General features: G+C 36.0%; 1 protein-coding gene across 1 annotated transcript in view; it reads right to left on the bottom strand.

Moving 5' to 3' along the window:
* Positions 1 to 24,540, bottom strand: part of LOC139690996 (uncharacterized) — a 52,435-nt gene that overhangs the window by 13,660 nt on the left and 14,235 nt on the right. The window contains exons 2-4 of the mRNA XM_071588695.1: positions 14,325 to 14,555; positions 11,706 to 11,832; positions 127 to 306 (exon numbers count right to left, since the gene is read on the bottom strand). Of these exons, the coding sequence (XP_071444796.1) occupies positions 127 to 306; positions 11,706 to 11,832; positions 14,325 to 14,555 (538 nt within the window). The remainder of the gene's footprint in view (positions 1 to 126; positions 307 to 11,705; positions 11,833 to 14,324; positions 14,556 to 24,540) is intronic.

Here is a 24,540-nt window from a genome sequence, read left to right on the forward strand (position 1 = left end):
TCTTACTAATAATGCTTTTCCTTTTTATGAATTACTCTTAAGAAAAAGGCTTTAAATAAAGGGGCTTCCTTTTTTTCAAGCAACCTCTTGTAGTCAAAGGAAATGGTTTATCTCAGTAAAACATACCTGTATCCATACGTTGCAAGAAGAAGTCGCAAAAGTGGAGGAAGTAAGATTGATCCAAGAGCACTGCCTGACACGCAGAGACCATTTGCTAGCCCACGCCTTTTGTCAAAGTATGATGCAACGATGAAGACGCCAGGAGGAAATGCGAGTCCAGCACCAGCTCCAACAAGGATACCATAGCTACAAGGAAGCAGTTAATGAAAATCAATATGAGGATGAGCATTTATGGGCAACCTAATTGTACCAACAACATGGGATTCTAACACAAAAAGATACAATCCAGATAGGAAATTTATGCAAAAATTTTGGTCAAAATAAAAAATGTAACTCCTTGCTCAAACTAAAATGTCATGAATTTTTACATAATGATGCTCAACACTATAGCTTATCTTCCATTCTTGAATTGTGGCTTTTTGATTTATGAAATATCAATATATAGTACAGTTATATCATATTTATGGACAACAATCAATCCAACCCACTCCACTTCAAAGATGATTGAATATGATTTCATATAATAAGGAAAGAGCATTGCATTAAATCAGCACAGTTACTTCAGTTGAATGAAAACATTTGCTATCAGTATACAAGTTATTACTTTGTGCATCTTTATGCACCTAAATAATTTTAATGGTCACTTTAATATACATAAGTACAGACTCAGTTATCTTTGTCCAAAAATTTATACTAGTATTTATGTGGTTTGAAATCAAAATTTTACAAGGCATATGAAATGGGAAGGTATTTGATTATAAATGAATTCTGGTTCTCACTTTACTGTGATTAATTATATTCCTTCCCTTTTTATACAATGCAATAATTTTAAAATGAAAACTACCTCAATTATGAAAAAGTATCAAAACAGGAGCAGGCTGGTTAGATACCATGAATGTCTACCTACCCACGTTCTATCCCATTTATGTTTCCATGACTCTTAAGGTGCTTGCACCTACATGAATATGGTTAACATGGGACACAATAGATTGTTGGACTTGTGGCAAACATTAAATTGTACGCTGTCATGCTCATGCTGTTAAAACAGATCATTAGTGATTAAATCATCAGTATATTTAACACAACTCACACTTAACCACAACCAAATACTTTAATTTTGCATGTAAAATCTATTTCAGTTAGTAATTTCTAAATATATGAACATAATAATATCAAAATCATAATTTACACATAATAAATTCTATAACTGCAGTGTAAATGCACAAAGGTATATGGTAACTATGTACTTCTTGCCATCAACAAATCATTAGAACATTGCTTTAAATACAGGGTTTTGTAATGCTTCACTCAACTATAAGGATGGAAAAGTCTTTGGAGAGCAGAAGCAGTTATCCAAGCAAATATGTAAATTTTGCCACAATGCTGGGATGAGAAGATTTACGTTAGCATGTTCTAACATGAAAACTTTTCCATTTTATGTGCATAAATAGTTCAATATTAATAGCTAGGATAATGCTAAAAAAATAAATTAAAGGATACTTGCTTAGTGGTTAAGAGTGGATAAAACATTTGACAGGCCTTTAAGTAATTCTACAGTAGTATTATATCTTAAAAATAGGTGGACAGGCATTATGTACATTTCTGGCATTCTCATTTTTCAAACCAAACCTGTTCTATTGTTTTTAAACGTTGTAGGGTTAGCTGAAATGGGGGCTGAAAATATTGTCTCCATATTTCCTTGCGAGCCAATATGTGGCAAGTATTAGCAGTAGTAAAGAATTCATTGGAACAATCCATTGAAATATATTTGTAACAGTGGCACAATAACATGAGACCATTAAATTCTAAATTGAAATTTTGTTTTAATCATAAGATAAGGATGTGAGTAATGATGGATCCAAGAGGGTCAGAGGCAGGAATGGGACTGTTCAGTACTTCACTCAAACTTAAGGAAGTTGACTGTTTAGGTCCTACGATAATCTCCTTTCTGGAGTTAAGTTTATAAATTTCTATATTAAAGAAGGTTTGTATTTTGTTGTAAATTTGTTTGAAGGTTGGTAAATATTTTGTGAAAAGATACATTTATTATTGAGAAGATGCATGCTTTTACTCAGTTTGTTAAACTATATCATCAAATATATACACAGCCTCTTTGGGTTAGAAAAGAAACCAAGAAAAATGGAATTTACTACAAAATGCTGGAAAACCTGGTATCAAATTACGTCATTAGATATTATCGCTGTGATGATTCAGTTTAAAAGTAATTTTCCAACTAGTGCTGGAAAATGCTGGTGATATTCAGATGAAATTACCTAGCAATAATAAATGAACATGGAAATAAAGTTTGATATAGGCATATTACACATTGATTATTGGGGATAAAGTATTCTTCAACCCTAAGCGATTTTAAAACACAGAATAAATGCTCCTATCTGTTGCATCAAAAGAAAGAATTTGCATTGGTGAAGGAAATATTTTAGCTAAATAGTAGTCAATGCATAATTGATGCATGGTTCACCAGATAAAACATTAATTCACGATGCAGAAGATATTAGTATTTAATTATTAATTCCACAAGAACCATTCCAGTCACTGTTTACCATGGACATAAAAAATCAGTGGCCCTTATTATTTTTTTAATTTAAGTATCTCTTTCTCTTCTCAGCTTTGTCTTATTATCTGTTTTTACTTAGTATGAAATTTCTTTTTGTAAAGGGGTTTCCCTGTTCAATAAATATATTGCCATTATGTTTTGTGGGTACAGTGATTGGCTTAGGGCAAAGTGGTTTTCAAGTGATAGGTTTTCAAAAGGATTTTATTAATTGGTCTTATCATGGAATTATTGGGCAACAATTCATCATCACCTAAATTTTCAGCCACTAAAAACCCTGACACAGATTTGTAAGATGGTATAAAATTGTTAACTAAAAATTTTAGTGACTAAAATATCCTCATGCATTTTTGTCAATGATGTAGTAAAATAAGTAGTTTGATATTAAAAAAATATATTTAAAAAAAATTTATTTTACAATTCTTCAATTTTTGTCAAATTATTTGAAAATTATTTAGCAATATTTATTGTGAAATGAATTGTCTCTCCTTTTATTGGAGATTTTTTCAGGTCTAGGCCTGAAGTTGACAACGTAATGTTCAAACCAGGATTGTGAAATAAAATGTTTTAGAGGAGCTGGATATTAAGTTAATTCAACTCAATGCATATGCATAAGTTCCACCGAGTAATGGCCATGTTTGTCAATCAATTAACCTATAGCTACTAAGGTAATGGGGATAGACAATGCTTTTTTTTTAACAAGAAGGATTTAAAAAAGATTCTTTGATATTTAGTTTAAAATGTTAAAATAACATTTGGCACCATGGCCTCCATAATGATCCATTACAAATATGCCATAATATAGCGTGTTTTAATCAAACTGGGTTTAAAGCCTCTTTGATTCAAATAGTTAATGTATCATGGCATCATTACGTGTATTGTTTCCAAGTTTTTTTGGATGAGTGATTTCATGCATGAACTCCCTTTATCTACTATTTTCTTTTAAGTTATTTGGGTGGAAAATGACATAATATCCCGTACACAACCACATTTGATTTGGCACCAAAAACTCTTAAGACTAAAAAAGCTATGAAATAGCTTATGTCACATTGGAATACGTAAGAAGAATTGGAAGAAGGCCTAGGAATATATGTATTAGCTGTCCAGCATATGGCTCTGATACATACAATTCTTAGTTTTGAGGCTTATGTAGCAATACTTAATAATTTAGAAATGTTTTTTTCAATTAGTATGCATTGTATTTGTTTTGTGCAAAGGAAAATCAATTGAAAATAGTAAATCAAGTATTCTCCACAGTTTCTCATCATTTGTTGAATCTTTTCACACAAAAGTTATGACTTAGAGCAATACACTACAATTTCCTTAATCTCTTGACTTATCTTACTTTTAATTTCAAAAAAGGAATAACATGATTGTGTGGGTTCAGTCCTAGAGTCAACTGAATCCTGTTGGACCAAACATTAAACATTCATAAATTCAATGAATGATCCATTCTCTAATACTCAGGTCTGCTCCATGCCTTGCCTCTGATTTCCTTCCTTACTCTGATCTTATCAATTTTTCTACTGATGTAAATGGTTGCTTACTACCAATGTGATATGAATGCCTCATTATAGTCAATAGGCTATTTGTTGAATTAACTCAAAATAGTACTTTACAAAGGAATGCAACTGATCACATCAACATATTTTGGTATTTGAGATCTTATTCACTTTAAATTACTAAAACTACAATGACTATACAACCAGGCAACTTTACACCTGTGGCAGGTTTTTACAGTTACCACCTGTCTCATTCGGCCTTCTCCCATAAAAACTGCATTTTTCTAGTCACAATGTCTCATGACATCCAGAAGATCATTTTAAAGCAGCTAAGATTCTGTGTGCCAAATATTATAATAAATAATACACTGCCTTATTTAGCCACATCCATGCCTAAACCACCAGAAAACCACCATGATGCATAGCAGGAATTGTAAGCATTAATGACAGGATCTCAGTTTCTGGCACCATTCATTTGTAATTGTTGACCAATTCCCCCCCCCCCCCCCCCCGCCCCTTACATATATATAAAACTCATTTCCAATTATATTTCAGAAAGGTGTTCCATTGACCACAATAATTAACACAAAAGGTCATTGACTCTATTTTAGAATTTTTTCAAGCTGTGAAATTACAAACATATAGGTACTAAAATCTGGCTTTATCTTGAGAGTTTCAACAGAGGTTATTGAAGACAGAGTCTTCTTCATGAAGGGCATTTCAGCTACAGTATTCTAATATTCGAACTAGATATTTTACATACTGGTTTATACTTCAATGAGTGTAAGACCAGCAAAATTTCACCAGTCTTTTACACATCATAATTTTCTTCACCAATTCCTGACTTTGTGTGCGAGTTGTATCTGATGGCCCAGCTAAGCCAGAACTGATTTCAAAATACAATGAGGCATTATCAATGAAGACATAAAATTTCATGCGGAGCAGATGAACAATTTATTATTCCTAAAATTACATTAAACTTAAAAATCTTAAATAATATCTATTAGAATACTTGTAACTGTCAGTTAACTTTAAATCTATCTCATTAAAGTTATGCTAAGTATAAATTTCTTCACATTAACATAGACACTCAATAGTTAAATGATCAAATAGCATTCATATTAAAGTTTTTGGAGAGCATTCATTCTTGGTTTAACTTCACATTAAAATAGTCCTTTTAAATTCAATGTAGTATGTTCAATGGAGCAGGAAGTCTATTTTGTCAGTGAAATTAGTATCAGTCAATTAACCATGGGGAAACTAGTAGAATAACGTAACCTTATATTAACTGTATTTATAATACCTTTCTTAACACTTTCACACACATAGAATTTGCGGGGAATCACCTCATGTGTACTGAATACCATGATACACTCTCTATTTCTCTGTACTAAACCATTTTTAAAGGCTACCCATAGGAAAAAGCTCCCACGCTAAAATGTTACCCATTGGGACTACTCTCAATGGGACACTAGTGCCCTCTCTCAAAAGCTGAACCAAGGTAAGTTTGACCCTTCATCACATTAGCAATCCCTCTCATGGTATGAGTCTATAGCCAAATAATTGTTCATAAAGTGGTTTTAATCTCAAGAAAGAAGATCCTAAGGCCAATAAAAATAATTAAGAAGAAACTCCTATACCGGTATTTTGGTCACACAGGTGACCATCAACGGGGAGAAAATCAAATAGGGCACTTGAACTAAGAAGAGGAATGTGCACAGGCACCGTCCAAAGTCAAGTGACAAGTAACTTGACTTTGGACGGTGCCTGTGCACATTCCTCTTCTTAGTTCAAGTGCCCTATTTGATTTTCTCCCCGTTGATGGTCACCTGTGTGACCGAAATACCGGTATAGGAGTTTCTTCTTAATTATTTTTATTGGCCTTAGGATCTTCTTTCTTGAGATTATTACTTTAACAGCCAATAGCTCCACATCTTCCATTTTTTATAAAGTGGTTTTGTTAAAAAAATATTTATTGAATATCAAAAAACTATGACTTTTAAAATGAATCCCTTTGGTTTCACTGTGAATGTACAATTTTTAAATGAAACTCTATCATTAATATTAATAGAGATAATGCAAATGGTTTGCCATAGTCAACTTATGAGCAATCAGGTATAAATGCATTTACTATTAAATTTATAATAAATCCATCAAACATTAAGTCTGAAAGGGTTAATTATACAAATCAAACACCTAAGATTCCAAGATATTTGTCTTAACCTGATCATTAGGGATGCAAATTTTTTTTGGTTCTTACAGTAAGTGCAATACAGTCAAAATTCATGGAAAAATTGTAAATTTTCACAAAATTATGATTGATTCTGTGGTGAACAACCAAAACATCTCACTTTGAAAAATATTCATGAAAAGTTCAATTTGATCCCAAACTTCAGGTTGAAAAATATTGGAAAAGTTGCACAGGATTCAAAAAGTAGCTTCCATAGACCTTGAGGAGTTGTGGATAGGGGAAGGGGAAGTTGAAGTTTAATGTTCGCTACACTTTAAACTGCTGATTAGCAAGCTGCTGAATTGAGCACAGTGCTGATGATGTAGAGTGGTGATTCGTAGACAGTAGGAGTAAGTTGATGCGTAGGTGAAAATAATGATCGATTTTTGTGTCATCAAGTACAAAAAATAAATCAATGAAAAAAAGAGAGGGTAAAATGAGGAAATAACAATAGTATGACCCTGTAATTGGAGGCCATTGATCCAAAGGACTCAACAGTCAGCACACAGAAAAAAATCACAATCCCTGAAAAGTTTGTCATTATTTTTCTGTGACTTGAACCTTAATACTCAAATCTTTTTAACAGAAGTGAAAAATTTTTCTTTCATATTAAATTATATTTGAAATAATATTAAGTGAGTCGCAGTTTGGTGGTTTTGGACTTGAGAAATAATTGGTTCCACATCAACAGTTGCTTTTCATTTTTCTTTGGTACTGTCTCAAAATGTCTCTTCACATGCCAACAGACTTCATTCCAGGCATCATGCTTTTTTCCAGTTGGAATTTTTTTCTGAAGAAACGACCCGCAACACTGGACAGGTTTGCACTTTATGGCAATATACATTAATCAGTTTCAGAAATCCACTGGACACTAATATAACAACCAAGTATTTAGTTTTCGTTAAGATCCCTCAATTACAAATGGGTAGGACTTAGATCTATTATTGTCATTCCTCAGACTGCTGAATATCATTTTATTGGTAGTAGATTTAAAAAAGATGAATGACTGAGTAAAATAACCCATCTTTTTCCATAGACAGACTATATTTTTCAATTTATTTTTAGCAAAACCAAAATTTATTTTCACTTCGGCACGAAAATTATAGTAGTTTTATTTTTACTAAAGTGCATTCTATTTTTCTTCCATATGATTAATTATGATGACGTAGCACAGCATTTTCTTCAGCTCTAAATTTCTGCAATTCAAAGCATCTTTCTATTCCTGATATAATTAAATATATCCAAGTGTGACTGCCTTAAGAAATGTCACCAGTTAAAATATGCAGTAAACTACTCAATATTAATCATTTTTTTAATGAAATACCTTTTTTCAACTTGGAAATAGGAAAAAAAGTATTTCCCTTATTTATATCTTTCTGTTAAATAGATTCAGAAAATTATGCATTTTTAGGGTAATATCAACCCGAAATTCATACCAAAAATCACATCTCTTCTGATCATCATAAAACATTCAACCTTCCAAATTTTACGCCATTTTAGTAAACATTAATTTTTCAAAAACAAATGGTTCCTTAATCACAAAAAAGTTTGAAAAACATGTCATCAGAAGTTCTAATTATCAAGAACTAAAAAAATGAACTAAATTTTTAATAAATACAATATATAAAATTTTTAAAAAATCAGGAAAAACGATGGTTCATGAAATTAGAAAATTCTTCAAATAAAAAAGGACCCATATTAGTAAATACCATAAGCATTTAAATCGAGAGATTTAATGAATATATTATAAAATGAATGCCTTATGTTGTACCATCTGATGAATAAAGACACCCGAGATTTTCCTTTTCGCAAATGTATGTCACATGCTATATTTATAATTGATACCTTTACAAGAGAAATAGATTACAAATCTACATGAGCATATGGAGTTTGCAGGGTTTTTGGTTTGGGAAGTAACAGAACTGCATGCTCCAATTGCAGGTGGCTTCATTCAACAGAAAATCCTTCTTATGAAGAATCCTTTGAGTTTCCAAGAATCAGATTTGAATAATTCATTTGAAGCACAATCTTGTATTCCTTAAATCCATGAGTCTACCCATTGACTAAATAGGCATGCAGGTCCCATAAAATGTTGTTGATTTTAGGCATTTTGGCATTTCATTGTTGCTAAGTTATAAATTTTCTTTGTATAATTACAAAATAGTAAGTCCTCAGATCATCTCTATAATAGAATATTATCAGCAGTTAAAATATGTAATAAAAGGTATGCATAATAATAACAATGTAAAAATCTGTCTGGATACGCAATTATTTTCATGATACTTTGAAGTACTCCCTAGTACAGGCAAGTTCAGGCATACATATAATTTAAAAAAATATCTCTGATACATTACATTTCAATATGTTATGCAAATTCCACAAAGTTACGCCTGAGACAACAAAAAAAAGTACATAAACATTAGAAACAATGAGTATTGTATAAAATTTTAAGGGTACTTCAGGTATTCTTCTCAACTTGGCACTATGTCATTACTATTACTATTAGTTCATCAATGTCAATTAAATCTATTCATCATGTTCTCTGGTCTTCATTATTGCTGGTTATTGACTGAAAAATTGGTTTGCAGTTTGCATAAGTACCTATTATCAAGTTATCCTGATTGTATGTTTTCATTAACATACTATTTTCCATGGCTTATTACTCACAGGCATGCAGGCATTCTCTAACCACCTTTACATATGTTTTCTCTTGCCTAAAGTTACCCTTAGATGTGTGAAATTATATTTAAAACTTGAAAAAAATGTTACTAGAACACTGACATATTTTTCCAACAGTAATGATGATAGATAGCACAATTAAGTATCAATTTTTGGAATATACCAATATTTCATGCAGTGTTGTTTCTTTTGTGATACCAGTATTTTAACAAATTTAGATAAGGACCATCAGCGTATGTTCCTTAAATGTTATGCTTAATTTGATGTTTCCCTAAATTCAATTCTAAGGGGATAAATTTTATATTAAAAATATACCTTATACTTTTGGAGGATTCTGTTTGATGCAGGGACAATCAAAAAGATAATTAAAATAGAGCCTGAAGTTGTTTACTAAGTCCAAAGTTACCCAGTTTTATGGCACCTACTTATGTAAAATATGAGCCAAATGCATGCAGAGACTGCAAAGAAATTGGGCATCATTTTAAAATCTCACATCCACTTACCTACAAACTGGTACAAGATATCACCCATTTTACCTTGCAATTGCCAATGGCAGATTGTTTTTTCCACACTCAAGGTAGACTATACAACCACATTTTTTTTAAACCAACTCTTCAGCATTTAGATATTAAACTTAAATTTTGGGTCTTATTTATTTGGCTAATTTTTAAATTTCAAATTCATTTACTTGTAATAATTATATTGATGACATTTAATATGGTTATACCATTTTTCAAAATTAATAAAGTATTATTATTTCAATATACAGACTGATGTACAAGTGACATTAATATCTGAACCCTGAAGAAGCAATTAAGAAAAATCATTATCTGGCTCTTAATTACCCTAATTAATATTTGATTAAGAATATTTTCTATTGATGTGGATGCACAAGGCATAGGAGGGTAAGAAATGACCTTGGTCTCCAATAGGATGCATATAACTTCCTTGTAAGGATGGATTTTGAAAGGATATTAATTTGGCCACCGAATTGATAACATACTATACTTGAAAAATCTAATCTAAAATTTCAAAGATAAAAAATCTTAGGTTACTATTTGACTTTTATTATAATCTAAGTGGATATTGAATAATGCTCCCAGAATATTTATGCATTAAAATGAATTAAAGCATCTTTTTACCATGGGCATAAACTTGTTTGATGGAGGATGAAATGCAATTTTTGTAGCATTATCAAATAGTAACTATGGTAGAATACTCATTTCTTGTATAAAATGCATGATGTATCATACTTGATTCTATTTTCAGAAAAACTGCATTGGAAATGGAAATGCTTTAATTTAATGGCTCAACTTCTATTGATGGTGATATAGAATAAATAACTTTCTATATTACCGTTTTTTGACTTGAGAGGATGGTAGATTTGTTAATACTGCCTGAGAAACAATCTAAAAAAAGCAGCCCCAAATCAAAGAGTAAATCATTACTATTTATTATTGTCTACTATTCCCACTTTAATTTTTATGTGCAAGAAATAATGTCTCCTGGATGGACCCTTATTAGTAATGTGATCAGATATTTTATGTGATATATAGATTGTTGGCAGCATCCCTTGATCATATATCAATGATAAAACAGAACATATCTCTCAGTGACTCCAAAATCATTTAAAAGACTAGTGCCTATCTTGAAAATTTGATAAGATTCTTCATTGATAAGTGTAAGTTTGTTAGAAATCATTAAATATGACAATGCAAAAATTCCATAAAATGCACACTCAAAAATTTAAACTATTTCTATAAATATTCCTACCATAAACAATTCTTTGCAAAGAAAAAAATGCCATCTGACTGTGAAAATATAACATCAATGAATGATTTATGCAGTGAATTGAAGAGTATTTTTAAAGTTAAAAAACTACCAATAATTGAATCTGAAATAATAGGCACTTCTTTTATTAAATGTATTCCAAATCATGCACAGGCAAATATTTCTAATAATATCAGGTCATTAAGTAACACTGACCATTAAAACATGAAAATTTCATTATGAAATGCATAGCCATAAAGTGGAAGGGATAGTTTTGGCCTTAAAAAACTCAGAACTTATGTGTCTTACCAACTGAAAAACTTCCATGTCAAAACTAGTCAATTTCAATGTTTCACTAAAGTTAGATTATACTCCTCAACTTCACCAATCCCTCCATTTTATCATCCATTAGAGCAGCTTCGAAAACTTTCGCCAATAGCAGCCAAAACCAACCTGCAGTCAGGCAGTGAGGCTCAGTCAGAGTGATGAGGCTTAATGGAATGACAAAAACTCATAAAATGTTTAGCCCTCGTGTGAGTGCTAATGGCTGACGGGATGCTTAGGCATGGCCGGCATATTCCTGTCAAATACTGAAGTGGTTAATATCAAAATATCAATGGTTAACATTAAAATTTAATGACCAAAATGATCAGAACCAGTTCAGGGGAACCTAATATGATTACTTATAATAATAATGATTCAGCTCCAATAATATTTTCAGATAATGACAAGAACAAAATTCTTTGAAATACTTTTGAACAAATTGAAATTTTACCACTTTGACATTGACAGAAAAGACTGGCTCAAGCCGACAAGCAGTCTCATCACTCACCTTAAATAAAGGTAGGTGATGGAATGAGCAAAGTAGCTTAAGATCATTCCCATCGCAGCCAGGAACCCTCCCAAGAAGGTGACAGTACGGTAGGAGAACCGGTTGGACAGGATGCATGCAACAGGGCCTGTTGCAGAACAATTCAAGTCATGGTATGGTGTGCAACTGTACACACCTCTCAAGCGACCAAATATTTGACAGCATAAAAAGCTCTATTTGAATAAGTATATAGTATGAATATATAGTATATCTATCATGGCATATTGACCTAAATGAAATGAAAACTATGTATCTCTTAAGGAATGTACAACCAAAAAAATTAATACAAAATAGCAGTAATACAGGCTCCTTATGTATCATTATGCTCGGGCTTTTAAAGACTTCTAGCTCTAAAAATTATTACAGTAAAAAAATAAATGGACCTTTAGCAATTAAAAGTCCATTTGTTAAAGGTAAGAGAACACTTTTGAAATTAAAATCAAAGAAAAAAACCTCAATAAACAAACTTTGCTTTCAGCTATATATTCTACTCACCACTAGCATTTCAAAGAAATACTGTTCTTATAATAAAATAGAACGTAGAGTCATTTATGTACTTGCAAGGTTGGAGAAAGGATTAACTTTAGCACATCCTTTAAAATGTATAAAGGTGTCTTAATATCAGGTAAATTAGTGATATATGATAGTTAATCTTATCATTGCAGTCCAAAGGTATACACAGCAAATAGAAATCAGGGCCAATCCAATATAACACAAACTGTTTCCAAATCAAGTTCAGTATATATAGATGAGGTGTTGAATTCAAGTAAGTCTTCAGGATTGTGATTAGGGATGAGTAATCCATTGCTTGCTTATATATCAACCAATAAGACTGTTTGTGGATTTAACTTCCCAGGCATTAACTGCCAATCAATACTGGTATGATATCTTTGAGGATAATTCAACTCAAATAAAAAGACCATTGGAATGCATGGTGTCCAAAATGTAAAATAATTGGGCAAGTTTATTCACATCATTAAACATATTATTTAACCCACTATCCTAAAACAAAAAACTGATTAACTTAATTTTGTATAATCTCGAAAGGTAGCATACATTGATGCTGATTATTAAAACAGGAGATATTTCATAAGGCGTTACACTTTTTCCAATTCAGTCCTCAAATAGCCAAAATCATAATGATGAAAGTCAAAGGCTTATATGAATCAGCACATGTACATAGTATATATTAAGATTAAGATTGTTGCAAAAATTATGGAGAAGGGAGAAATGTAATGAAATCTCACATGAATATGAGAGATGGCTGGCAAATTGGGGTTTTATAAAGACTACTGAAAGGATAATCATTCCTGGAACTTAACATATTAAAGCATCTCAATCTCAGAAATGAAAATTAAAAAGTCTTATAAATGAATTTAGCCTGAAATCAGTGCATTTTGAAGGAACAGAAGAGAAAGATAAGAAGTTATGAGATTGATCAAATGTTATGCTACTCTTTTTTTTTAATTTTTACACTGCATGAAATCTTCCCATTAACATTCATCTAACATAAGTCCATGGACTTTGCTTACTTAAAAAAATAAATTTTAAATGATTCTGCAGCATTTATTATCACTAAATAACTATGAGGAATCACTTTGCTTAGTGAATTTAGAATGCATCAAAGTCATGGTGTTATTACAGCCAAGTCTTAACCTATGATGGATCCCAATTGACTGAATCAAAACAGTAAGAAAAACAAGTTTTTGAGTAATCTCATCACTAAGTTTCCCTTTATTTGCCCTCTATTTTCCACAATGGGCACCATTTTCGTCATTACCAATCAGTGTTACAAGATAAGCACATAAGCAATAGTTATATGTTCATTAGTCAGGTTCACTAAAAATGTTTAAATATTCAGGTATCTGAAAACTAACACACCTAATTATATTTTTAATAAAAAGTAATTTTTACTCATCCCTAATTGCTTTATGCTATATGTACTGTGGTTTTTAAAATATTTGATAATGGGTAAAGATCTTTAAAAGGATAAGCAATGTTATCTCACCCTTCTTTAACTTCTAATGCCCTCACATAAATCAAAAGTAACAAACATAAGCAATGGAAATGAAGTACTGCTTGACTCTGAACTTCTGGTACATACTACTCAACTGAAATTCTCAGAGGAATGTGTCTATTTTAAAATGTAATTTTCCTTTCCAGCAAAACAGGAGCCTTTAGGGCCTTAAACATAAAAAACAAGTCTCTGAGCAGTTATGTATTTTTGATAAAATCACATGTCTTACAAAATAATCAAATGCCAAATTTTGAAAGAATTCTTTGAAAACTTTCAAGATCATGATTCAATAAAATATATTATAAATGCATTCAAGTAATTTTCACACTATAACAATTTGGGAAAGAAATGATCCCAAACATTAATCAATACAGTCTGACGCAACTACTCACAGAGCCAATGTAAGAAGTAAACTTAAATGAAGGTTGTATATCACAAAAATATTAAAATTTTGCCCAGAGCTTATGGAGCACTATTAAATGCCATGGATGAAATCAATTGTTTGGTTTACCAAATAGTCTACCACTAGTGCTACTATTGCTAGAAAAAAAACACCAACTCACCAAGTGAACTGTAGAGGAAATAGCAGAGGGCTGGGATCCATGATGCAGCAAGCGGTGATGCATGAAATACCCGAAGAAACTCAAGGAAGAGGACTCCGAAGGATTTTACCATCCCAGGCACCAAAGCATTCACAAGCATACTGCCAGCCAGAACTAGCCATCCCCAGCCTCCGTCTGGACACACCCATTCCCATTCATCTTCCACATCTCTATTTGCATTGCCTGGCACAACTAAAGGAATGGGAATAAGGTTTAATGACCCACTCAATATTTCTACTTCACAATGCGGGGATAAAAAATTCATGTGTTTTATGAACTCGAAATAATTTTTACTTATTTTTCATGTCATAATTTGTTTAAATAGTAAAAAGATGACACTGACCATGGAATAAAACATTATTTTCTTCTTACCAGAGTACTTTCCAGGAAAAATGAAATACTTAAGGACAAAATGTCATATTTATTAGATTTTCAGATATCTAGTTTGTAAAAAGACCTAAAAGATTGCAAACCTAAAGGCCATTGGTTCAAGACATGCATTAGACATGAATGACTTATTATTTACGAGCTCTGGAGATTGAGCCTTTAGAAACTCAATAAAGAGATGATATCCCACTGGACATGTAGGTCACCCATAACATTCAGCAGTCAAATACTAAATCATATGGACAACAAAAATATTTTCAAAGGCTTGCAATTAATGCTACTAACAACCCATATGCCTCCAACAAGCAATAGTTGGTGTGTTGTGGAATTTCCATACGATCGCTCATCATGACAGTAGCCAGTGTAGGAAACACATGACTTCTGACTTCTAAATACAAGATAATCTCATACAATGTCATGATATCTTTGCTGTCATTGAGTAACTGAAAAGGTGGCCAAGGTTATGCTTATGAAACACATACATATCACATTGGGAGATGTGGTACTGAATGTTTTTCACTTGAAATCATTGAGTAAGGTCCAAAATACCAATGAAAATTACTTTAATAAATGGGAATAAAACCTGTGTTTTTGACTAGGTCAACTAGGACTGTCACAGCAATCAAAGAGTTATACATGCAAAGGTAAAAAAAAATCTTAATCTATTCAAGGTGTACAGCAATGCTCAATTTTATTATGCATTCATTTTTTTATCATCTCTCATTTTCCCTTATACTTTCCCATTATCCATTTATCTTAACATAGACTGCTACCAAAAGACAGAACCAAATAAATCTACAATAAAAAGAACTTGAACAGTAAAAAGGACAGAATTAGTAGTTGAAAACAGGGCATACAAAAAAAACGAATGTACTGTAGTTAATGTCACCGTGAAAATACAAAGGTTTTCGAACTAAAGCCAAGGAGTAATGCTCATACTTAATTATACATATTCACCTTCCTTATTTGCCAAACATTACACTGACTGTAATCATGACAGTGAATTTCCACCTGCAATTTTATTTAAGGCGAATGATGGACTGAACCCTTCAAAACATTTTTCAATGCAAAGTTTCTTTTGTAGAAACCTTGATTAATAAACTTGGGCATACAAATTGCAAACCCTTCCTGCTAGTATCCTCCCAACACTATTCACAACACAGCACTCCACTTCTCTTAAGCCAGCTTTCCTCATTAGCCACCAGTGATATCCGCTCTTAGTGCTCATTTTATTGAGAGTGATACCCTAGAAATAGTGCTGAGTTGCTTGAGTTGATCCCATCTCTTTTATACAGAGACACTTCACATTCCTCATCACTAAAAATGTATTTTACCTACATATTGGATATTAATGTTTATTTACGATGCCAATACTCTTTTGTGCACTCAAACTGCTGATTAATGTACAAATTTCTGTTCATTGTTTAATGTTTGACTCAAATCCTTTACTTCGACTAAATTCTGCCGGCCCTGATTTACTACCAATAGGCCCGGGTCATGATCCAGATGAAGGTGGCAAACCAGATTATACACTGGAATAACTCGATCGCGTCGCCCCCACACTTTCATATTCGGTGGGTGTGTCCTGGTTTAGGTGAAAAAAATCAAGGGCAAGGTTAAGGCCAGCGGACGTCCATTACGGCGCGCAGCCATTCAGGCAGGACGAAAATAACGCCAGGGATATGTGCTTTGCGTCAATCCTCATCCTGGCAAACGGCCCCCGCGATGGTGTAAGGGAGGGAATAATTTATTTTATGATTCTCTCGCACCCCCACTCCCCTCTCTCACGCCTTCTCTCCCTACGAGCATTACCAATAATTCTGTCTGGTTCTGATTTACGAGACGGCAAGTAAGAAGGATATTCGGTAAGCCTAAACACATGAGAACTATTTTAATCGACTCGATGACAAAAGAAAGGCTTGGCAAATGACAACGTACGCTCCTGAGAATTAAAGTAATGGGGCGCGTACGCAAGGCGTACCTCAGGCTTCGGCTCATCTTAGTGCTTGATAACACCACGAGGAATCGAAAAGTCTTCGGGCTTTTTATTCAACAAAACTTCAAGGGTTTAATATTTGAATTATATTTACTTTTCAACTGTCCACCAGCTACCTCCATTGCCTTGCTCGGTGAGACATTTACCGCAACTCGTTATTAATTTCAATATCGTGCCTTCACAGAGAGCAGTCTGTTGGCCGAGTGGTCAGAGACAAATTGCTATCCCTTCAGATCATTGTCTATAATTATTGGTTCTCACAGCGGGTCCAGATTTTGTCTGTAATGTAGATGCTTCGATGTCGATAATTCGTCGGCCTCGCTATGCGTTGGTGCATCCTGTTGTACTCTGCAGTCTAAGGTCGTGCATTGACACTTACGTGAACGTCTCGGCTGTTTGTGGGAAACAGAGCGAGGCAGGCTTTCCGAGAAGTCTCAGAGGTACTAATTGTGAGGCACAAGAGAAATAAATGCATTAGGAGTAAAGAGTCACAATTTTTTTAAATCATTGAAATGGACGCGAAGACTTGACGATCTTCCCAAATAGATGAAGATCATGGGCTAGTCAACCTAGGTTTGGTTTTCTCCAGTTCATAATTACGCACCCCTAGGATGATTACGTGAGTTTTTTTCCAAAGTAATTCAAATCAATTCTTCTAAAATCGAGAAAATTCCTCGTTTTTCAACACCATATTTATTTCCTTATACTGTTAATTCTATCAACGTACATCTATCTTAGAAAAACGTTTTCATAAGAAAATGTTTCCGTATCGTCCCTTTATCATTCATTTTAGTGTATTTCAAAAGTTTCCGTAGCAAAGTTTATTCATATGAGGTGACCAGCGGTTAGGATAATTTTTCTCTAATTGTGTAATTTGAGGGCATGGAGAATATTAGGGAGAGGAGTAATGGAAGGGAGAAGCCAAAACCTTTATATTAATTTATTCAGAACAGAAGAGTTTGATTCCTAATATTTGTTTCCTCAAGGTATTGGCCAATCAATTCATATTTTAATGTCTTCATCTTGTAAGGATTTTCGATTCAACTCGATTTTCAATAAAAACAACTCGATTCTTCATTAAAAAAATGTGTAACCTAAATGTGTAAAGTACTTTACGCTATTTCTACTTAGTAATAAAAGTACGTCTTTCATAGAGATAGATAGATATAGATATTCACCTTTCTAGAGATAGATATAGATAGATATTCACCTTTCTAGTGTCGATGATGAAACTTATCCAAAAACATTTCTAATCTTTTTCAATAGATAATTTATTAAAATAAAGGGCATAAGAACGCAAAAATGAGACAACCATGAAATTATATTTGTACAGAATCTTTGCATGGGACTTACCTAAGTCAAATGACTACCCATTTTGACCGAAAGATAGATTCCAGCCCAGGGAGTACCTACATATATTGAACTATTTGTATGAAAGCAATGAAAAATCTGAACTCGTGCCGCTTTAACACATTCAGAAAAATATTATGAATTAGAATAAATTTTTACAAAATAAAATCAATCAATTTATTTAGTGGCGATGAAATGGAGCGGTAAAACAAAGTTCGCGAAAAGAGGTCAGTGATAAACCGCTTTTATGGAACGCATTAAATTGTGTATTGTTCGAAATATTGACTTCAGAAACGAATGATGGTAATGAATAATTACGTCGATGACTATATCTTAGATTTATTATATATGAGAGTCGTTCGCCTTCTGGTTTCCGTGATGTGAAATACTTCATTACTCAGAAGAGGAATGGGTTTCATTTTTTTAGTGGAATAGATGCAATGAAATAGAAACTACACTTTGGATCTGCCCACACATTTGATCGGGAAGCCTGTCCTATCAACTTGACGAGCAAAATCGAAGGAAACAGTAACTTTTACTAAGCGTGTAAAATTCGAGGAATTCTGCGTCGGTTATCATGCGGAAGAACTCATGAACAAATAATCCAAGGGTTCCGTACGCACCCGGGAGAGAATGAACCGCATGCGTCACGCTAGGGGTTGGATGGTTAGAGTTCTGCCCGTTGGAAAGTAGTAAACACGTCGCTCAAAGCTTCGACAGGTTCGCACACGAATAGAAGTGAAATAAATCCACGCGAATGAAACGATATAAAGGGATTTTTCAACCGATTGTGATCAATAACAGACATTTTCGGGCACATTTTTACTCAGATTCGAAATATTTCTTTATGCCATTGCGACCTATTGTAAATTTCTCGTAGACTAGTTGAGATCAAGTTTCTGAGAAGAAGATTGATATCGTGTTTGCCCCCATATCCACAAATGAGCTTGAGACACCCATCATTTCCAGAATCATTCCCACCGCGTACAATGACACGCATTCACGGAGTAATTTAGCCTCAGTCCGAATCAGTTACGTACAGTCATTACCTAAATTTTTTCCCCATCTCCATTTCCATTCATCATACGTATGGTTAGATGGCCAGACTGATTTTATCTGAAAATAAAATCTAGAGGCTTGACCGCCTGAATTTTAAAAAAAATCATCAAAATATATTAAAAATTGACGAGATGTTCCTTCCCGCTGTTAATCCAATTTAGCGAGACGACAATGGGCATGTAATTTAAATGGGAAATGAAGAAAATATTTGTGGACGGTTCTTTCCGCAAGCAAATAGTCGCACAATTATTTTTATTTTTTTTAGTCACACAATTATTATTATTTTATTTTTATTATACTTCACAAATTATGGTAAATACACCTTCCCACGAAAACAATGAATGCGAAATCAATTCGTGATTTGCTTGATTAGCTCGGCTTCACTTAATTGTACACTTGATTACGCCATACGTCTAAAGCAATGTTGAAGATTCTTTAAGGAGCGGCAGGTTCACAGTCGGTATCGTATACCGCACCTACTGCTGTTTCTCATCCACTCTTAGGTATAAGAGATGAAATTAAACCACATCAATGCAGGGGAACAGAAAGCATTTCTCGGAGCAAAAATAGATGATCGTGTATGCTCTCAGCATTGGGAACTCGCTCTGCTTACAGTACTTGACGTGGATGCTGAGTGAGCGGAGGAACGATAATATAACTGTTATTGCAAGCGTATTTCGGGATTTTTCCTCTTAGTATATTTCATAGAATTTTTTGCAAGCACCACTTGTTTCAGGGAATGGTTCTAAGAGTGACTGGAAATGAAGGGGCTAATATACTTCAATATTTTGCAACACTAAACGAAAAGCGAGTGCAAAAAATGAAATCACGCAAAGTACCGCATTAAAAAACATTTGTTTTGATTTTTGCATGAAATTGTGTTTACAATTTCTCCGGCGATTGGCTCTGCTCGAGCAGCATCGTTTCCGGAGGAGACTGCGAATATTCGTATCACCCGGAGTCAAACTGCAGGACTAACAAATATTTTCCGTTATATTTATTCCCTACAGTAGTAATAGTATTTAGGAGAGGCGAACGACTGCTGAGGTCATTTGCGCCATAGGGGATGGACAGGAAAGGATAAAGGGTGGATAGAAACCCAGCGTCGGCAATAGCCTACTCTTTACGAAAGGCGCCAAGGGGTGCACAGCTTAACGTCCCATCCGACGGACGGCGTACTAACTTAAAGTGCTCTCCACAAAGCACCTCAAGCAGGGATCGAGATACATCTGAAAAATATTCAACACCACCGGGATTTGAACCCGAGCCCTCTGGGTGGGAATTATTTCCTACAGTGACGGCCATGAGAGACTCGAAGGTTGTCGTGAACGTAATTATTATAAGGTCAACGGAAATTCTGGAGGTTTACCACCTCAAGAGACTAGATTCACTTCTGGCCAGGGGTTTCGGTGAAAGGAACAGGGGTTTCTGAAGAACCCCTGTTATCTCTACCTCCAGCGTTTCCTCTAAAGGCGGTCTATGGCTACGCAGGGTTGATCTTTCTCATCTCTCCGGCTCGAGTCTGGCAATGATTACCAACCCATTCAAAATAGTTAAGGGGAGGTACGCAGAAGTATGACTGACGCAATAGCAAGCGCATGCATAGTAAAATTTAATGAAAGACTCAAGTCTTGGCTCAAGCTCATTCTCAGTTCCAGGAAAAATGTCGAAATTCACGAAAGAAACTTTTACGCTCACAGTTCAAGCGAAGTGGGGTTAAGAAGGGGAAACCGCAATCGTGATTTCCGTTCACGCAAGGAAAATTAGGACACGGATGTTTTATCTTTTTATTTCAAATGCCTGATTTCATCGCGAGGGAAGGAAAAGATATTTTCTTCATTGTACTGGAGGAAAAGATCCACGACGTCAAAAACAATATTCTTTACGAAAAACAATAATCCCTCCCCGTTCGGAGCGCTCTCTGCCAGGCGCACTTGACGACCCTGCCCTCCACCCCTCGCCAAAAAGATGCCACGGCGGTTGACGGCCGCTCTGTTCACCCTCGCTCAGCCTCCCTCAGCGTACGCCACACGCGGTGAGTTTCGCGGCGACGACGGCGGCGAGAGCGGGACGGTCGGGAGAGCGGCGGCCGCTCTTGGGCTCGGCGAAGGCACACGCGGCGCGGAAGAGTCTAAAAATGTATTGCCAAAGAATTTTCCATCCTGGCTCCGGACAAGTTGACGTTGGAAACGCTTCCGTTCATTTTGAGGACAAAGGAAGGGGGTGTATCGGTGTCGGAGAGATGGGGAAGGACTTGCTGTTGGTTGGAGGCGGAAGGAGCAGGAGAAAAACAAAAGGGGGAATGAAGACGGAGGGGAGAAGGAGAGGGAGGGAGAAGGAGAGGGAGGGAGAAGGAGAGGGAGAAGGAGAGGGAGGGAGAGGGAGGGAGAGGGAGGGAGAGGGAGGGAGAGGGAGGGAGAGGGAGGGAGAGGGAGGGAGAGGGAGGGATAGGGAGGGAGAGGGAGGGAGAGGGAGGGAGAGGGAGGGAGAGGGAGGGAGAGGGAGGGAGAGGGAGGGAGAGGGAGGGAGAGGGAGGGAGAGGGAGGGAGAGGGAGGGAGAGGGAGGGAGAGGGAGGGAGAGGGAGGGAGAGGGAGGGAGAGGGAGGGAGAGGGAGGGAGAGGGAGGGAGAGGGAGGGAGAGGGAGGGAATAGGGGAGGAAATTGAAGAGCGAAGGAGAGAAAAATACGGTAGACGGAGGCGGGTTGGTGGTACTCAAGCAAAAGGACCGCGGACACTTACTTCTCTCCAAATGATGACCTTCAGAATCGAAGGTATCTCTCCCCCGGCGGTGGTGAAATGGGAGTGGGAAGTGTTGCAGGGGAGGGGAGAAGGAGAGGAGAGGAGAGCGGGGGAGGAGCGAAGGGGAGGGCAGGGGTATCACACAGCTGCGGTCGGTAAGCGAGGGGAGGGGGTGGGGGGAGAGAGCGCAGCACAGCTGTTCGCTCGAGGGGGCGTGAGCCTCGCACTCCGGAGGAATCCCAAACAACCCCTCCCCCTCTCGCTCCCGACCCTCCCTTCCCCCGTCACCACCGACGGACGGCACACCACAACACGCCACCGCGAAGAACGCGGGATAAATAAAACGAAAAGGTCCATTCCTTCTTTTTTTTCTTCCTCTTCGACCGCGTTCGTTTATGTCTTCGGTGGAGAGAGAGAGAGAGACAGAGAGACGCCCACATCACCCCGATGACATTCCCCCGTCAGAACGCTCGCCGCGCGGTTTCATTCAGGAAGTTCCTGGTTGTTTTCGATTATGCGTGAAATTTCTAAAAACAAGAAAAAAAGAAATTGACGTGCCGGTCGATGAAACGCGACAATTTTCCCGATGCGTCGGGGGAAAATAACCGCTCTGACACCTTTCAGTTCAGCCTTTCGCGTTTGGGATCTAGGATTTTTCGTTTGTTTGAATCGGAGCTGACGGAGAGGACGCTAGACGTAATCCGAATAAATGATACGTTTTTTTTACAAAAAGAGACCAGGGTTGGTGCATCCTAAAAAAATCTTAGGTATGCACCAGCATAAAATTTCATCATTTTATTTTGGACCAAAAAATACACATATTTACTAAAATGAACCCTTATCGCACTACGTCAATTATTGTTACTGAGCTCTGAAATTCTTCTTTGACAGAGAATGGGAACGTTACTGAAGAGACAACAGATAAGAGGCACGAAAAAATTGTGCTACGTTTATTTGGATACATTAAAAAAACGGACGAGAGTCGAATCACCAAACAGAATATGAGAGAAGGGAAAATGGTTAGCGGAAGGAAGCGGCAAGACGAAAAAATAATTAGCGGACGTGGTCGAAGACGAGGTACTCGCATGTTCTAGATGCGAAAAATGAACTCAACTGTCGCCAAAATAACAAAACCACAGAAAGCTATCCTTTTTGATGGGTGAGGATAGAGTTCATCTAATACTAAGCCCAACGATACGTGAAATTCACACATTCCGGGTATGTGGACCAGTTAATTTCCCTGTGCCGCCAGCGGTTAGTATTAACAACCAACAGCTGAGGTCATTTGCGCCATTAGGGTTAGAAGTGGGTGGGGATATTGACGGAATGGAGGAAGGGTAGAGAGAAACCCGGCGTCGCCATCAACCTACGAGTACTCTTAACAAAATGCGCCAAGGGGTTCTTAGTTTAACGTCTCACCCGACGGACGGCGTACTCACTCAAAGCGCTCTCCACAAAGCACTCAAGTAGGAATCGGGATTACACTGAAAAAAGCATGCCTTTAGGATTCGAACCTGAGCCCTCTGGTAGAAATTCCAGAACATTAGCCACCGCGCCATGCCGATTTCCACACCAGTGGTTTCCCAGAATTATCTGACACCCGAAAAATCACGCTGTTAGGATCTAATGGTGTTCACAGTCACTGGAAATCGAACTCAGTGCCTTCGGTCAGTAGCCGAGCACTACGTTACCGCGCTCTTCGTCAAAAGCCGCATACTGCCGAAAATAGGCGCCGCACCTCGTGCAGACTTCCATGACAGTCGAAACCAACCTTAAACCCAGATATGTCATTCACTCTCGATCGACACGCGTGAAGGCAAGCGTTTGGCACGTGGGGCCGCTTTTACGAGAGAGAGAGAAAGAGTATCTGCTTGCACGCAACCGAAAAGCAGAATCAATAAGCCACGCAACGCCTGGCCGCCACGGGAAATCCCGACTGAACTGATGAAAAACTGAAGAATCATGTACAAAAACGTTATGCCCATTCTCCACTATTATGTGGTGACCAATAACATTTTGGAATGAAAACAGAGCGATACACTTTTGCGCGTTTAAAGACGAAATTGGGCACCTAGTTCTCTAGTGTCATCGTTGTCAATCCAGGACAGTGGTTCAATTCCTCGCTTACTTTCGCCACATATCACCCTGAATAGTCAGCATTCCTGAAATATTCCCATTTGCATATGCAGAATTTCACTCGCAGAAATTTGAATGTAAGAAAAAGTGAAGGACAATGAAGACGTAAGAGAAACGAAAGAAAGCAAACTGAAGTAAATAGGGATAATATGATGAAAATAATGTCAGTGTCTCCTCCAATTGGCCTAATTACTTCGGTTCCTTAATTAAGTCACTGCCACTCACAGAAGCTACCATTGATCTGCCTCCTACAACTTGTTTCCAAAATGCTTCTAGCGTTGCTTTATAATTGAAAGGAGAAGAATGCTAAAAAGTGTAGTCTCAACTCAGGAACTCTGGAGAGGACTTACTTGTACCTATACATTTACTTATATATATATATATATATATATATATATATATATATATATATATATATATATATATATATATATATATACACACGAGGGTCATCCGGAAAGTAGTACCCGTTCGTGCCGCATGAAGTGCTGACGACGCGAGTAGCCGCT

The sequence above is a fragment of the Hetaerina americana genome, unplaced genomic scaffold, assembly GCF_022747635.1.
Source record: "Hetaerina americana unplaced genomic scaffold, ioHetAmer1.1.p SCAF_3, whole genome shotgun sequence".
NCBI lineage: Eukaryota > Metazoa > Arthropoda > Insecta > Odonata > Calopterygidae > Hetaerina > Hetaerina americana.